The sequence below is a fragment of the Poecilia formosa genome, unplaced genomic scaffold (assembly GCF_000485575.1).
Source record: "Poecilia formosa unplaced genomic scaffold, Poecilia_formosa-5.1.2 Scaffold70, whole genome shotgun sequence".
Lineage (NCBI taxonomy): Eukaryota > Metazoa > Chordata > Actinopteri > Cyprinodontiformes > Poeciliidae > Poecilia > Poecilia formosa.
Window position 1 is genome coordinate 1,216,923 of NW_006800009.1, and position 18,158 is coordinate 1,235,080.

General features: G+C 35.8%; 1 protein-coding gene across 3 annotated transcripts in view; it reads left to right on the forward strand.

Annotated features, from left to right (window-relative positions):
* uxs1 (UDP-glucuronate decarboxylase 1) overlaps window positions 1-18,158 on the forward strand; it is a 34,244-nt gene that overhangs the window by 12,395 nt on the left and 3,691 nt on the right. For all 3 annotated transcript variants that reach the window (XM_007555444.2, XM_007555446.2, XM_007555447.2), the window contains 5 exons: window positions 2,276-2,380; window positions 5,715-5,774; window positions 10,828-10,949; window positions 14,462-14,581; window positions 14,816-14,859. In XM_007555444.2, coding sequence (XP_007555506.1) covers window positions 2,276-2,380; window positions 5,715-5,774; window positions 10,828-10,949; window positions 14,462-14,581; window positions 14,816-14,859 — 451 coding nt within the window. The remainder of the gene's footprint in view (window positions 1-2,275; window positions 2,381-5,714; window positions 5,775-10,827; window positions 10,950-14,461; window positions 14,582-14,815; window positions 14,860-18,158) is intronic.

Genomic DNA, 18,158 nt, shown 5'->3' on the forward strand with positions numbered 1-18,158 from the left:
TTTTTTCTCTCTCTCTTGATGTGCAGCCTTTCCTTCCATGTCTAAATAAAACTCATTTCACTGCAGAAAGTGACTGTGGGATTTCTGCAGCTTCCATTTCCTGGCAAGCTTGAGCCTTTATGGACTCCCAGTTGTTCTTTAGCATCCAAACAGATTTTCTTTCTTTTAAGGGAGAAAGTTGGACTCATGTTGAAGATATTTGGACACAATTTGGTGTTTCTCTAGGAGATTTATCCAAAATACACAGGAAAAAAAAAAGTAGTCACGGAATGGATAAAGCAGGCTCGCATTAAAAGTCTCTAGATCAGCCGGACCTCGACTGCATTGAAATGTATTCTCTACACTTAAAAGTTCAATACGGAATTACGATATTTATCTAAATAATGTGGATGTTAACCATCTCTGATCATTGTTCTGTAAAAAATATAAGAGAGAAAAGAGAGATGTGAAACACACTAATGTTGCATCTGATATCACAACATCCTTACTTTACAGGTGCAGTTTAAATTGGCCAGGCAGCAATGCTTTACAGGGTAATGAAACGAAATTTCAAAAGGCCACAAACAGTTTAGTAAAAGAAATAAATGTAGCTTGCAGATACAGCTACATTTAAGTCTGTTGTTTACATCACATCAAAACCCAATCAGTTCCAAAACCGAGTGAAGCAGATTGTACTTTTCAAGTCCACTCTTCAAATAGCCTGAGTTCAGAAATATCTCTGATTAAATCAGCTGTTTTTGAAAACAGCTTTGTTTTTTTGTTTTTTTTTTGTTGTTTTTTTGGCTGCTGTGTAATCGTCAGTGTCACTAAGGACTTAAGGGACGTACAGCACAGCCAACAGACTATGATAAATAGTTGGTGGGGTTTTTTCTTTTGGCTCAGATGGGTTGTGCGCCTTGAAATGTCTCCCAGGATTCACTCATGTTCATAATGAGAAGACCTCGGCCTACCCCTGTTTGAATAATTCAGTGCATACAGTGTAAATGATGCAATGTTTTTATGTGGAAACTATCACTCAGACATGATGAATAAAATATCCCAGCTGATTTAAGTTAAATTTACTCGTAGTTGAGAAGAACAAATTCTAATATATCACACAAGTTTCCTGCTGTTCCTATAATAGTTCTCTTGTGTGCTTTTGGTGTAAAACTTATGCAGGGACTAGCAGTGGAGAAATGACTGGGAATTATTTTAAAATGTCAAATCAGAAACTTTCATTAGAGAACAGATGAAATGTTGAGGGAGAAGAACTAAATAAAGAGGCTGTTTTGTTTGTTATGAAACTTTCCTTTCTGTTTGTGACCCTTAGCAAAGCTACCAATTCTTCTGGGTGATTTTTTAAATTAATTTACTTTTTTTTTATTCTTGGCAATTGTCATCGACCCCTCTCTCTAAAAAAAAAAAAAAAAAGGGATAATGCACATAGTTAATTAAATTCAGTAAGTAGGTAATACGTTATGTTGGCCAAACATTTTTAGGGAGTAAAAAATCAGAAGCAAAGAACATTTTACCGTTGTTTTCTGTTACTGTTTTCTTTCTTAGTTGTTGATTTTTCACAAGTTTTTAATTTCGACAAAATGTAGTTTACATAACTTTCAGAAATTATGTGAACTTTGATCAGGCTGCGATTGTATCTTTATCACAAGAGACAAAAGTTATTAAACTGTGATTTAAAAGGTTGCTTTTTCTTGATTTAGTTTAAGTTGAACACATTGATTTATGCCACTCAGTAGTTTCTAATTGTTGTAGTTTTTAATTCTTGTGAACTGGTAAAGCATCGATGCAAAGTTTCTTGAAAAATAAACATTACTGTTCAGATCTCAGTCAATTTTAGGCTGAAAAATGATTGTAGCTTAGAGAAAAACTCAGGGTTTAGTTGACGTCACCTAGGAGTCGTGCTTTTAGACCCAGAAAATCTTCTGCTTTTCTTACCTGCAGTTTCATTTTTTTCCATCTGCTTGGACTCGATGCATGCCCTGGGCTTTGTTAAAGCTATTATGAAACTGAGAAAAAAGAGCAAGTAAAGATGTCACTATATTTTTCTTCAGCATTGGATATGAAAGATATTTTCAACAGTACCTTGGCTTCTATTAAATAGGCATTTCAGAAATGTTTTCCTGTTATTCTAATTCCTCCTTGCTCTTGATTTGAAATGTAGACCTCAAAATTTGACTGCCATGCAAAGCACTGTTTTCCTGTTTTTATTTTAAAAGAAAAATAAGGTTTCTATTAGTGTAAGGTGAGATGATTCACTGCATCTCCTGATCTTTCGCAGTGGACCAGATCTACCACCTAGCATCTCCGGCCTCCCCTCCTAACTACATGTACAATCCCATCAAAACACTCAAGACAAACACAATTGGTACTCTGAACATGCTCGGTGAGTAACCTTGTTTGTTTTACTTCAGTTTTTAAAGCTTATCATAATTTTGGACAGTTAAAGATTTTTCTGTCACTTTTTTTTTTTTTTTTTTTCATTTCTAGATTTGAATTTTGAAGTTAACATTTTTGCAAACCTTTAAACCGGCAGGTTCTGACTTTGACCAAATCTAACTTTTCCTCATGAGAATTACATAAACAACAGCTTTACTTGAGAAATGTGTTTGTCTGAGTCTTCATTGAAAGCTCTTTTCAAAAACCTACCTTTTCTTCAGCATAGTGCAAGGTTACAAGATGTACTGTTTAAATGGAAAATTACAAAGGAAAGTACTCCAACTTGCTGCATAATCAGATTTTTAACATTTTAGCAAAAGAAAACTTCAAAACTCTTTTGAAATAGCTTAGAATCCCAATATTTAAAAAATATCAAATTCATAAGTTTGCTTCAGATATTACAGCATACTTTCATGTTTGAGGAGTAAAACTAAACTGCTGATTGTTGGAGTCGGATTATTGCCATTTTTTCATATTCTGAGTCTGAATCCCTTAACAACTCTAGAAAATGGGATTCATTTTAATTGTTCTTTCATAAATGTAACAATTTAACTCTTAGAAAGGGCTGAGATGCATCTCCTGTTCTTTGTTTATGTATTTAATATCAATTTTCTGCTTTAGTATGCTTTTAACACAATAGCTGTGTGGTCCAGACCAGCAAAGTGCTAAATCTCCTGCTGTATAGTGGTGGTGATAGTAGCTGAGAACCAGTTAATCAAGTTTCCTGTGAAATTATATGGAAATTGCAAGGATTTGTTCTTAATATATTTACACATATAAGTTCTCAATGTTAATTATTTTTTCAGAATTGAAAAAAAAATCATAAATATTCGTGTGATGATATATATTATTTTTACCCTTTTACACATCTTTTAGCTTTGACAAAAGTCATGACATTTTACTTTAAAAATGCTCCATGTACAAACAGAATAGAACAAAATATTGCTTTGTTTGTCCCCAAGCAGAGACATTAAGTACATACGTTTATTAAACCTGTTTGTTAAATAGATTTGGTTAATTTTTTTGCACAAGGTGGATATCAGCTACTGTCAGTCAGTAAATCATTGAGTCCATCTTGTTTTCTCAGCCTCTTTTATTTTTTTCCCCCGCTACCATCATTCTCCTCTTCATCACACTTCTACTCTGACTCATCTCTGAAAAGCTCCCCTGAAACTGTGTTTTTACCACGCCTGAATTACATTACGGAAAAGAGTCTTAACTATTTTTTCTATTTTTTAAATTTTTTTATTCGTGTTTAGTTTATTTTTGAGAGTCAATGTTCCAAAGATAAATGATAACAAGTCTGACACAGATGTTCAGGACTCTGAATGTGATGGAATAAGGAGGAAGTGAGTTACTGTGGAGAGCTTTAGCCTTGGTGGATTCACATGTACTTCTACTTTACTGAATGTTTTAGCATCGTTTCTTAACATCGTTTCTTATAATTATTGTATTTTGGACAGTTTCAAGGGCATTGAAATGTTTCACTAGGTGATTATTCAGCTTGGCCTAATGTCACCTGATGAGTTGTTCCACACTTCAGATCGGTGAAGCAACACACCCAACTTGGAAGTGAATCAAGGCTGTTCAAGGGCAGTTTTTGTTTCTAAACACTCCAACATTTTCTTTATGATGCTGAAAGCTGGCAATATCTTCAAAATGTGCCCTCTGAAACCTCAAGGTTGCACAGTTAATGTATGGCCTGTTAATGTTTTTGAATACAAATTATATATATATATATATATTTATTTGATACAGCTGCATTTATCCTTTCTGTTCTTTTTACCAGCTATTTGTTTATGCTGTAGATATAGTTAATCCATCCACATGGCTGTTCAACAAATATTGAGTGAAAATTTTCACTTCTCACTGCAATGCTTAAAAGCTATACTAAAATCAATATTGCAGTGGGCGTGTTTGTGTAGGAAATCAAAATAGCTGAAGCATTTTAATCAGTAGATTTCATTTTGGAAACCTCTGCATCAAAGTATTTAGAAAAAAAACAAAACAAATCATTGCTCAAACACAATCATTGACTGTCAACTACAACAACCACTGTTGATTGTTACAGTAGCACCTGTTATTGTTCAAATTTAGATGATGGAAAGTGAATGTGAGCAGCTCTGCGGATGTTTCAGATGTTTTAAGGCTGAATCATGTAGCCAGAAGCAACGAATGAGCCTGTCGGACACATCCTGTGCCATTTGACTTATTCTCAGTATTAGAGCAGAGAATTTATTCGTATTTCATGAATAAAGATTGCTATGAGTCACACTTTTTATTTAAGTAAAACTGCTTCTGGCTCATTCAGACAGTGAATTCAGAAACATTTCCTACAAAAATAAGAAAAGAACCTGAAAAAAAAAATCGCTGCAATGATTCATGAGTACGTTGGCTCTCCATTTGTCCGTTTGGGAAAAAATGAAACCTTTACCAACCTGTCAGAGAATCCAAAGGTGACACCGATGAAGCCTTACAAGCAACCAGTGTTGATTCAGGAGGAGGAACATCTCAAAGATCTTGTACTAATAAAACCACACCCCTTCATCTGAAACCCCCTTTGTTTCTTTGTGAACAACTAGAGAAAGCAGCGGTGACAAAGTTATCAACCATACTTGTTGAAATAATTCTTAAAAACCACAGAACAATCTTTCTTTTACCAACTACAATTACTGTTCATGTCGTAAATCACTTAATAAAATGACCAAATCTTGTTTAAAACAATCAGCAGCTGCTATTCACCAACTTCTGTCTTTAACCTCACCCAAATTATATAAAAACAACAAAAAACAATGGTTTTACTGTTTAGAATAAGAGAAAATACATAAAAACGTCATTTTACTTTATGTAAGGCATTTTGTCTTTTTTTTCCCCCCCTCGGCAAAAATGGTCACAGTGTACTGTGATGTAGTATTCAGGTCAACAGCTCTACCATTTACAGTGCAGTCCTAAATAACCTCCCTAGAAAGCTGAATAAACAAGTGCACCTTGCTTCATGAGACAGTAATGACTCAGTGGACAAACACCTGGCTAAATGTTACCAAAGGCCATGTTTGAGATAAAAACGACTTTAGTTGAATGATGAAATGGCTTCTGTGAAAACAACTTCCTTTAGCGCATCACTCAGGCTTCATTAACATGAGCGAGTTAACTCAAAACATTTTGCTGTCTGACTTCTGATGTTGGATGATATTTTCTACACTGTGTTGTTTTGTATTTAATATATTGTAGTGTTACTTTACATTTCAAGATGTGTGTCTTTGTGCTGCTTCGTATTTTAGGGTTGGCAAAACGAGTGGGTGCAAGACTTCTGCTGGCCTCTACATCTGAAGTTTATGGAGGTACGAAAGATCAAACTGAACCAGAGCCGATTTTAGAGTCCATGCTGGAACAATGTGGAGGCATGTAATTTATTCACAAAGGTTAAGGAGGCAGAGTGAGGATATTTGAGTATATTAGCATTTTGACAGCTGCTATGTAAATGTTCTTGAAGTATCTTAGTGTTTTGTTTTTTTTTCCACTTGTGAATTGAGTTGGAATCATATTTTAGTAGTATTTCTGTTATTCTTTTTTATTTAATTTGTTTGATTTGGGTTTGTCTGTTTGTTTGAGTTTGTTTTTGCTTAATACTCGAGTCATCCATCCAGCCGTTGTCTTAATCCAGCTGGAGAGCTGGGCCTAACTCCACTGGGCGAGATAAAAGGGTAAACCAGGTTGCAAGTCCAATGCTTAAGCCACTAAAATCTAAAAAAGTGATGATGAAATAAAGGGCACACAGAAAAATAAATGAATTTCATTTGTTTTAGCGAAGTCAACTAATGGTTGGCTTTGTTAGATTAACTGATCACAGAACGACACATATGTATTTTTTCCCCAGATAAAAGGGGAATTATATTTGTTGAAGTGAAACCTCATACTGAGACAAAATGTATTTTACAGACTGCAGTAGTAAGCTTGTTGAACTCCTAATTTAGCAAAATGACTAATGGTGAAATTATCACCTTAGATTCAGCTATTTTTTCAGATCTTCTTCAGCAGCAACTGTAGGAACAATAAATCGACTCGGATGAAAGTCGGTGGAAGAGATTTTTAGTTATCTCTCAGGGTTTGAGGGAATTTAAAAAAAAAAAAGTCTTAAATTTACTGAAACCTGCAAGAACCCCGATTACGCAAAACTACTTCATGGTACTAAATCAATCATTTCCATAATAAACTAATATTAAATTTATTGAATGCAGTCTTAAATTGATGCAGAATTTCTAAACAATTTCCCTCTGCTTATATTGCATAATACTCATGTAGTAGATTTAGAAAAAATAAAAAAAGATTTATTGTATCAGGCTAGTAGTTAAGGTTGATTCTTCTGAGACCAACGCTGCACACACCAAGGAAAAAACTAACAGCTGGTCTCGAACCTCCCAACCTTGCTGGTTTGGATGTGGTTTTCTAAAGGAGTCATCAATGATTTTTGTTTTTTAAAATTACGGTAGATTTGTCGTGGATTTCTTACATCTCGTATCAAACGCTCTTAATGCACAAATCTGAAGATGAGGTTTCAGAAAGTCCGACAACGAGGCTGTAATCTGTTTTCAGACGGATCGATGCTGCTGCGCGCTTCGTCTCTTCTGTCTGCGCGCTGTCAGTCTTCTTCTTTCACACCAAGACATTTGCCAGTTTGGCTTATATGAAGAGCGAATGTTGTGAGAGCAGGTGAAAAAGCTAAATGGTGTCCTGTGTCAATTATGTGAAAGTTAGCAGCTCTGTCAGCAGCCATTGTGCACCTAAGAGGGTTATCTGTCAAGCTGTCGATGTCCAATTTTAACATACATGAAGTCAGCTTTTGTTCAGAAATATGACAAACCTGCAACATTAGGCGTACTTTAGGCCAAGTAATTTAATTTAATTTAATTAAAGCAAAGGCTTTAACATTTTCCTTGAAAGAAAGGCTTGTTATTTTAGATTTTGGACCATCTTTTGTGACTCTATTTGCCTTTCAGCATTTAACTGCAGTTTCCAGGGACCATCTATGTGCTTGATGTAAAAAGACACTTGTGTATGTTGTATTAAAAGTCTAAACACCTTGTAAAACTTGCACAAAAATGAGACTGTGAAAAATCATTTAAAAGATTTTCCACCCTTAGCCTTTCTTATGCGATTCAACTGCAGAGGGGTTTCAGTACATGAAGGCTGAACGTATGAAATATTAAAAAAAATTCCAAGCCTTGCTAAAATCCTCTAAAACTTTTGCACAGGGCCGTTGCTACAAGGAAACGGCTGCTTGGAGCAGGGACAGTGTGCAGAAGTCGTTCTGTGTGGATGTTTTTGTCGTTTTGCTTCTCAGGGATGGAAGTCTCTTGCAGCAGTCTGCTCCTGTCGCAGTGGCTCTGAATTATTTTCTGCCATGCTTGTTATCAAAGGTGATTAATGAAATGAGCTGCAATAACTTAAATGTTAAGTTGTTGCAGTGGGGTGTGCATTTTTACCCCAAACATGGTGAAACATGTGAGCTGGGCAAGTGGAGAGGCTTTTATACTCGACCCTTACATTATTGGTGCAGTATGCTCTAAAATTTAGCACACATAGAGGTGTCGTATAAATGTCACGACACAAAAACTAATCAACACAGAACATTACCAAAAGAACATTATACTCGCAGTGAAATATAACTTTTGCAGCATTAATATCTGCACTTAAATTTTTTTCAGACGAATGGGGGTTATGAACAGGTCAGCATACCAGTGGTTTTTGTCCTAAGTCGTTCAGGAGTCTGCTAAAAAAAAAAATTCTGAAAATAGGCAAATGTGACCAGATTGAAATGTCATGGTTTAAAAATGAGTTTTTGATTAAAAAAAAAAAAAAAAACAGAAGGGAATTTATTTTTCTGCATCACAGTGAGTCCAGCTGTAACGTCCAAGCCAACAAAAGAATGACTTCACGAGGAGAAAATGTTCGAATGGCCTAGACAGTCATTTCCTAAACCCATCAGAAAATCTGTGCGATTACCTGAAACTGCTCTGGACAAGAGATTATTGGTACATTTTTGTGAAGCAAAGTGGGAAAATATCTCCAGGTTAAGAAGGGGAATGCTAATAAATTCTTAAAGAGGTTTGAATGCTGAAATCAAATTAAAATTATGCCCTTTTGTCTTTCATTTGAATTACGCACATGTGTAGTATAATTATAAAACACATATTTAAGCTATAATTGTAATGTAAGGCCTGAAGGCCAAAGATATGTCGCAGTGTCTGCTTTTCCCTTACAGCACTGGCAGCAGCTGTGGTGATAAGTGTTGTTTTCCTTTATAGAGGCATACTTTTTAGTACAACCATGATTAAATTGAACTATTTCCTACTTGTTGAATCAGGCATGCCAAGTGATTAGATATTAAATGAAATTAGTTTGAGTTAAATGAATTATGATTTTTTTTTCTTTTCTTTTTTTGCTAAGGTGAGAAATCGTGTGAAGTAGAAACCTGTGTTTGATTGTGGTGTACTGATTTTATTTTTTCCAAATTACGAGCATTAAAAGAATCTAGTCGAGCAAGATGTAAAAAAAATAAAAATTTTGGAGCTGTTGCTTCTTCCATCCAAGAAAGTCTTCAAGTCCTCTGATCAGTAAAGGTGAAGAAGTTGTCTGACTGTTCTCCTTCAAAAGGTTTTCAAGTCCTCAAGCCAAAGATGAAGACTAGTTTGAATTCCTTGCTTTCCAAGGAGTTTCCCAGTATCCAATCAAGCCAGTGGTGGAGAAAGGAAAGAACTGACCTGCAGTTCTTCAAACCTTTTGTTTCCAGAAGATCTGCTCTGACCAGCGATGGGAACAATGGCAGAAAATAAACTGTTACTAACAACGTTGCTCTTTTCAGTAACAAGTAATCTAACAAATGACTCTTCCATCGTTGCAACGTTGTTTTCCTTACTGAAAATAAAATGAGGCACGCTGCTCTCATTCAGCACATAGAAGATCAAAGCAATCTTCATGGGAGTGAGAAGAGTCGCGTATGTGCTGCCAATTGGCTGAGGAAGAGTAAAGTATAGTCCTCATAAACCAATCAGCAGCAGACTTGGACGGGCGTTGACACACAACCAGCGGTCGCAGTGAGCGCACAGAGCAGACAGAAAAAAAGACAATGTTGTTCTTATCAGTTATGAGCAACTTGAATCTCACAAATCACCTCTCAGCATCCAGATGCTTTAGCAGAGCTGGAATCACCAAGAATGACTGTGTTGATGCTCGCAGATGCAGCCTAAACCCAGGCAGTGAAGTCAAGTGAGCTTGATTTACTGCTGCAGTGCAACCACAAGATTAGGGTGCATGAAAAGTTTGACCCTAAAACTTCCTCTGAGATTGTTTTTAGATGCAGCATCAAGAATAAATATGTTGGATTAGTTAGATTTTTAGTTTTGTTCTAGGATTTTGAATCAAGCTGTACTGACGCTTTCTAAGCTTTACTAATTAAGTGTGCACATTCGATTATTGCCACTGTAAATCTCTTCAATGGTGGTAAAACGGTCTTTGTGCATGATTCGCAAATTTATGAAAGATATCAATCAGTTGCTTTAGCAAAAAAGTATTAAAACAGCATACCTGGGGCTCCTTATGAGTCACTAAATCATAACCTGGATCAGTTCCAAGAGGCAGATGTAAATAAGAAGAGAGCAGCCGTTTAATGAGTGTGATCTGTGAAACGTTGCTGACTGCTTAATTCGCAGAAGGAAGAGGGAGGAGATATTAACATGTTTTCTGGTAGAAGTCCTGATGAGTCTTCTCTGATAAACCAGCGAAATAGATGCTCTATAAATTATGAGGTGGGTTTTCACTCTGCAGGCTTAGGGATGTAAGTACCGCAGAGGTAGATGGCTGGTTTGGTGTTAACCTCCCATAGTAGGAACTGAGTTGGGAGAGGATTAGCACTTCAGGGGACCTCTCAGGTAAAGGAGTTATAGGGGAGGGATGCAACACCTTGCACAACAACAGAAGATGCAGCACACCAATCTAACAACCTTGTATTCAATTTATTTGGTTGTGGTTTCTTTGTTTTTGCTGTTGGGCATAAATGGATATCTTCAGACTGGTTGCGGGATCAGTTTGAGTATCTTGATGTTGGATTACAGCAAGTGCCTCTAAGAAGCATCTTGTTTGTGAACAAATAACGCAATTAAGCTTTCAGACAAAAATTTCTTTTTAATTGCTGATATCAGTATTGCAGGCTGCATACAAAGTTGAATTCCTCCGAGGTTCTTTTAGTTCATCTTTAAACACTTGAAAATTTTCAGTATAAGTCGAGTAAACGTTTTTTTTTTCTGTAGAAATCAAGAATTTAACGAGCCTCTGTTATGTGTTTGTCTTAGTCCAAATTAAAAAGATCTAAAAACTTGTCTTAATTTTGTTTCCCAGATCCAGAGGTGCATCCCCAAAACGAGGACTACTGGGGCCACGTGAACCCAATCGGTCCTAGAGCTTGCTACGACGAGGGGAAACGTGTAGCAGAGACGATGTGCTACGCCTACATGAAGCAGGTATTGCATGTTGGCTCCTTTTTCTTTTTTAAAGTCTTGCTAGTATTTATGGTCAGAAACTGTCAGCTCCTGATGCTGGAGGACGAAAGTGTCATCTGTGGATTTGGTTGTAATTGTTTTTATTTTGTGTGGACTTATGGAGTATGGTTGAAAATTGAACAGTCTGGAAAGTTGTCAATAAATTAATTGTAAAATGTACAACAGCGGTGTTACTTTCACAAGCTCATGAGCGACGGTGTTAGTTGTTCTGAGATCGAATCAGTTATGAACTCATGGAAAATGATGATGCACAACCTTCAAATCATTTGAGTTTTATGTAGAGCCTGTTTGATAATGACCTGAGTGACGGCAGCCTTTCATGATCAGATATGACCGACTCCTTTTGCCTTTCCTTCAGGCAGGTGGTATTTATTTATCTATTCCCGTCTCCTGCTCCTCCTCAGCTGCTCATTATTTTTTTTCACACCTGCTAGAAAAATTCTCGGAAACAGCTGCCCTAAAAAGAAAAAAAAAAAACCCCAGCTGACAGTCGGGCTGCGAGGATGGACAAGAATATCGCACATCACATCTACCGTCTAGTCATATAATCAAACGTCATTAACATTTAAAACAGGAAGATGGAGCGGAGACTGAAAAAGCACGACTTACACGGCTGACTTAATTGTATTATTATTAGAAATTATGATACATATTCATTTTTTAATGATTGCAATTTATTTTCTCCTGTTATAGATTGTGGTTATTGATGGTTTTGCTGAAAGTTACTGATTTAGTTGTGCATCTCTGCGAATATTCTTCCATCTCAAACATATGAATAAATATGATATTTTCTTAGCGTTTTGGATCTGACATGACGACAGGTGAGGCAGTGCCTAAAGCTGGGTCAGAAATCTCCAACGTGCAACAGTAGAGTTACATGTGGCTCTTTAGACCCTCTTATTTAGGCTCTCAATAACTTTGGAGAAAAAAAATACCACCAAAAAATTTGCTAAATTTTATCACATAAAGGTAATTTCACAAATTTGTTTTCTAGACGAAGAAGATTGTTTTTTTTGTTTGGTTTTTTGCATAATTTTTTTATATATAAAAATTGAATGTCTCAAAGAAAACATGTATTGACCTTGAAATAAGAGTAAGCATTCTTAAGTTTGATTTCTTAAAAAAAAAAAAAGGTTCCTGTAATAGTTTTTTTTTTTTTTTTTAAATATAGCATGTTACTTTTGTGGCTCAAAACAAATGTTTAGTTTGATTGCAGTGAAAAATTGCCTTAAGGTTTGAATAGGTTTCTTAGATACTGTTGTTTTATTATATTGTGCAGTTTGAAAAAAAAAATGTTGCTTCTTTATTATAAATGTCTTTTTTTTTCCCCTAAACTTTTTGCTGGTGCATAAAACTGCGGTAGTTTTAGGGTTAGAATATCTTAACTCCTTAAAATAAATTGATTCTTCTTTATATTTTTTACATTAAATATAAAGAGGAGGTGGACATGACCATGATTGTCATGTTTGTTTGTTTCTTATGGACTTTGAACATTTTCTTCTTTAGCATTTTCTCTATTAGAGAAGCTGCAGCTGCTTGTTGCTGGAGCCACGCCTCGGCTGAAGTTTAATGACAAAGATCATCATTTACACTCAACGTGTCCACACAAACACTTGTCAGTACTTCCTCAGCGTATTCTATTTACCGTGTCCTTGATCTTCAACGTATTGAATTTCTTTGCAAGTCTTATGAATCTCATGATCTACATTTTCAAGAGAACGATCTGCATAATTTTCATGTTTTTATTCATGCATTATTCCCAAATAGGTCTCCACTTAGCATTCAAAGTGTTTTTCTTGATGCATGAGGCTGAATTTAAGAAGGCCAACAGATTATAAAAGCAGACGTTTTATAATCGTTATCCATCGTGAAGGGGCTCGCATTCATTTACTGTTTGTAGTAGGTGAGGTTTTAGATGTTCACCAAAACATAAATTGGGAAATTAGATTTCTCCTACATGTGTAATCCACTTAATTTATGTGATATACATAATGTGCTTTTCTTTTTATGAATGGGATTGTTCTCATAATGGCGTCGTTAATGAAAGGCAGCTATTTGTAGCTTGTGGGCATAAAACTGGGGGAAAAGCAAATTAAGGTTCAGAGCTTTGTCTTTTTATTGTACATCAGGTCAGCATGTAAACATGATTTCTCATCTTCTCTTTCAGATGAAATATTTAGGTTATTCTGTTTTGTTTTAAAGTCATTTGTTAAATGGCTAAGCAAACAGAATTTGTGTGCAAAGTTTGGTTCTTGTCGACTTTTCCTTCAACACAATCATAAAAGACGTTATAAGCTTAAGATGATATTACCATGCTATAGTGGAAAGGTTAAATGCGACCAGGTGTTCTCCCAATCTGCTGACAGGATTTGGCAGGGTCTGTTGTGCTTCTGCAAAAGTAAACAAATAAGCATAATATACAACTTTGCTTGTTTTATTTTTATTTTTATTTTTTTTAGTTTGTATAGAAATAGTTTGTTATGCAAATGTAGTTTATATAATTGCTCAACTTTCGCCTTGTGCTGATTCTTTTTTACATTCTTCCTGGAAATTTTTCCCTCAATTATACAAAAAGATATTAAAAGATTGTATACTAGAATATTGTAAACTGTTCTTCCAGTAATTGACAAAGAAAAATATTGACAATATTGACACTAAAAAATAAAAATCATTCTGAATGTGTCAGGTGGAACAATTTAATTATGTCCTCTAAACCGATTAACCTTTACGTTACGTGCCTAACGTTTAACATTTACTATGAATAGAAAGTTATGCAGCCGTAGGAGACAGATTTAGGCGGACATTGCGGTTTGTGTGTAGGACATGAAGCACTCAAAGCAATTGAGCGAATACCTAGTGTAGTTCTTAGATTGGATTGGTTCTCACATAAAGTGAGAATTTCTCGCTGTATGTCCATCTGGAAGCTGGAGGACAATATACCTCTCAAGGACTGGAGTTCAAGGACCCTGGCTTAAATTCTTGCAGTTGAACACCCAAGAGGCATTGAAAAGTAGCTTGGACATAAATAATGTAGTGCTAGTTTTGATATTGAGCATTCATTCCTACTAAGATATACTAATGAATGAAAATGATTGGAAATCCCAGAAGTTGCAACTTGCAACTTGGATTACCGTCAAACCCAGCTTTGTCAGATTAAACTCAGTAACACTGTTTTTGACCTTTTTGTACTTTCCAACACTGATGAACCATTTGGTGAATCAGGTCAATCTATGTGAAGGTTTTATGAGATACAAGTTATCAAAGATGTAGAATAAAACCAGTATTTTCAAAGCACTTTAATATGATCACAAGACATATTCCTGGGGGCTGAAAGAATAAAGTTACCCCTACTTTAGTCAGTTCTTGTTGATGCAATACAATACTTTCTCTATGCCTCTTGCAGATTAGATGAATAAGGCTGAGGGAAATGTAAAAGCTTGTGCACCATAACTCCCCTTCCTCTGTACTTGCAGGAAGGTGTGGAGGTGAGAGTGGCAAGAATCTTCAACACGTTTGGTTCCCGGATGCACATGAATGACGGACGGGTCGTCAGTAATTTCATCCTTCAGGCGCTACAAGGAGAACCTCTCACTGTACGCATTTTTGAGCTTTTTACTTCATCGCCTTTCAATTCTTTCCTGTGATAAGTGGATTCCTCTCAGACAGGATTTTTGTTTTTTTCACTTGGTGATTGATATGGATTGTTGAGCTTGCAGCCTCCTAAACATAAACTTCTATAACTTAGCAAATGCAAAAGGGTTATTTTACCGATGAGATGTATTTTTTTAATCAACAAATAGTAATGCTACTAATTTATGTTCTTTTAGGTGTACGGTACCGGATCCCAAACTAGAGCCTTCCAATATGTAAGGTAGGAGATTAAGCTTTTCTTTTGCATTTTAATCCCAAATATTGAACCATTTAGTATCATAGTGTAAAGATTTTTACCATCCATAGTTGGTGTTTTTTTTTTTTTTCTAACATTGTATTTGGTAGTTTTGTTCCCTAAAGATTCACTGGTGTAAAACAGTTTTTGTTGCCCCCCTTTTTGATGTATAGATTAAATGGGACATACTGTTATGTTGTTCAGTGAATTCCTTGAAGGAATTTATAATCGGTGTTGAGTCAGACTGAAACAGCTTCAGGTCTGAGTCAGAAATATCAATATTTTCCAGGTTCAGACAGTAGCTATCGGTTTGCTTGTGGAGGACGAGGAGATTAATTTCAACAATTTGACAGAGAGAGATCAGAGACACAGAGCATTTGAAGTCTTCCTATCTCATCAAACCATGGACCTGCAGCCCTGTGTGACATTTGTGTCAACAGCGTTTGGTGAACTTTTATATTAATGCATTTTATTAAAAACAATATTTTAAAAAATGAGGCCTTTTGGTTCCCCTGACCTCAGATTAAAAAAAAAAAATAGATTAACGCCCAGTTAAACTTGTCAAGAGTGACATGGTGACATTTCTGGAGTTTTGTTTTATTTGTTCAATATAAAAAGACTTCTACACTGTAAAACTGTAATTATACTTTGGACATCTAAATCAGAATGGTTTAGAAAATGCATTCATGTGATAAGTTTGATACATGGAGCAAAAAGATCATCTGCTCTCAGTTGTTGTTAGCTGTGTTTGTATTAAATATTTTCATGTTTATTTTGCTCTGTTGGCTCGGAAAAAAACAGTTGATGTTTCATTTGTACCTCAAGGGAAGGAGTCCTGCTTATGAAAAAGGTCATTTTGAAAGGCCCAATTTCTTTGTGTGTGTTTTTGTTTGGATTCCAGCCTTTAGTTTGCCAGTTCTCATGGCATTTCCAAAACAGAATTGGGGTCTTGAGTGTGTGAATTTGTCTCCAAGTAAAGCTGCAAAAACAAATACTTAAAACTTACTTAGACGAGTGCTCTAAAAACCTGAGACTTGACTTTGACCTGAGGTTTTCAACAAGATAAGAGTAGCTCAACCAGTCAACCTTTCACTGTCAGTAAGCCGACGGAAATGTGCAAGGTTTGGTGTTCATGGGTGCGCTTGACTTAACAACAGGTCCTACTCATAAATCATTGATTAAAAAGTTCATGCTTGGCTGTAGCTTTATGATAAGAACCACACATAACTCACTACCAGAATCCATTTCCTGACTCATGGACTGACCTTATTGTTACAAAGTTTCCAGTTCTTCAAAATAAAAGCATTGTTGGTTCAGAAAACTGATAACTTGTTTCACGTTTTGCAAGTTTTATCTCAATGTGAGTGCACTTGTATATCTTAATGGGATAAATATTGTATCTTATTTGATTTCCAAAACCGGTTCAATTGTTCTGTAGGGCTGCATTCTGGACCAAATATCAATGTGTCCAAGATTATAATAATACGACTGCTTCAACACAATACTTGGTAGGTTATTATCCTTTATATACCATACATGCACACTCTGTACGTTGCACAATTGGGCTTTTTGAATAGACACAAGCTGCAGCTCTGATGTCAAACAAAAGATCACAACATGTTTAATCAATAAGTCCCAGCTAATGATTTTTGGCCCAGTAATCATGTTCTATCAAGGACAAAATATGTCTTTTCAATAAAGTAATGACTGAAGCACCTTAAAAGCTAATTGGGGACATATTATTGTAAATTACAGCTTTTCTTTGGACAACAAACAATTATGCTCAGAAATACCACAAACTAACTTGAGCCACTTTTCGATGGAGGGGCTTTGGGTAGGGGTGGGGGAGAATGCGTGATTCTGCGTTTAAGTTCCGAAAATTGTTTTGATTTACAAGTCGGCCGCAACCGTCTTATTGGATTAGGGAACAAAGCAGTTTTCCTGGAACAGTACAAAATAAAATGGCCACAATCGATTCAGTCTGTTAATAACCAGGAGCCTCTAAATCACTGCAGGCACAATGTGTTTCTTGTTGCACCACGTCCATCTACGCATTTATTTCAGATATAATTACCAAGAACTACAGCATAGCATTCGGTAGCCTAATATTCAGCGTCGGTTCAGTGACAAAGAGCTCCTAAAGGTTTTAGTAATGAGCGTGTTGCATAAGGCCATCTGCTCAGAGCTTGAGTATCATCTCAGATTTCGTCCATTAAATTAAATGTGTAGCTTGGCAGTCAATACAGCGATGTTATCTTCCTCTGGTATTCCAAGTGAAGTTTCATAAGCAGAGACTGTTCTTTCACTCAACCATCATATCTGTGTCAATTAACCACTCTGCTCCCTTTCAAGCCTTTTCAGATGCAGTTTAAAGCAAAAATATGTTCTATTTTTAAAGCAGCAAAACAACAAATACCAGTGAATAGAATTTGAAAAGCCTTAGAGAGATCTGTTTGAATACTTGGCTCAGAGATCAAAACGATTCAACATTTTAGATGCTAAATGACAACAGATCTCGGTAGGAAAAACTGCTTAAATGTTGCACCAGAATAAGATTGTGCAACAGGCACTAAGTGGTGCTAAGTTCAATTTTTATGATAGCTATACTTTCATTTGTTGACTACTTTTAGTACTTTTCTTTTGTTCTCCATTTTTTTATGAGATGCTTCACTGCCCCCTCTGGAAACTTAGAGTATTATGGAAGTGTAACTTTTCAAGTTATCTCTTATTTTGCTTAAATAGGAGATAATTTGAGAATTTTCCCAAATAGCTATTATTCCTATTAGTAGCTTTTGCGTTGATTTATATTCAGATAATCTTCATCTTTGCCAAATCACAATCACATTTTTTATACCTATTTAAATAATCATTTTGACTTTTATGTTGCTGACAGAAGAATTCGCACACCGATTCTTTTCAACGCTTTAGATCCCTTTACTGCTGGGTTTTTAAGTTCTTGAACTGGGTCTAACTGCGATTAGAAATAAAAACACAAGGCGCTGTCATTCCTACTTTCTGGTATTTTGTGAAATTAGGGTAGAGTAGTTCGTAAAACTGATGTTTCTCCAGATGCTTCCGATTTTAACTGATCCAATGTCGTCAGGATGCCAGAAAAACAGTGAAAATATCCCTTTTGCGTCAAAGACACTTTCATTGTTGTCATAAATTCTAGAGGAAAAACATCTAATAGTTCATCTCTTTACTACACGTCTGTGGTTCTGCTATTCAGGTTTGTTGTTTATGAAATCTGATTATGATTGTTTATGATTTAGTTTCTTTGAGTC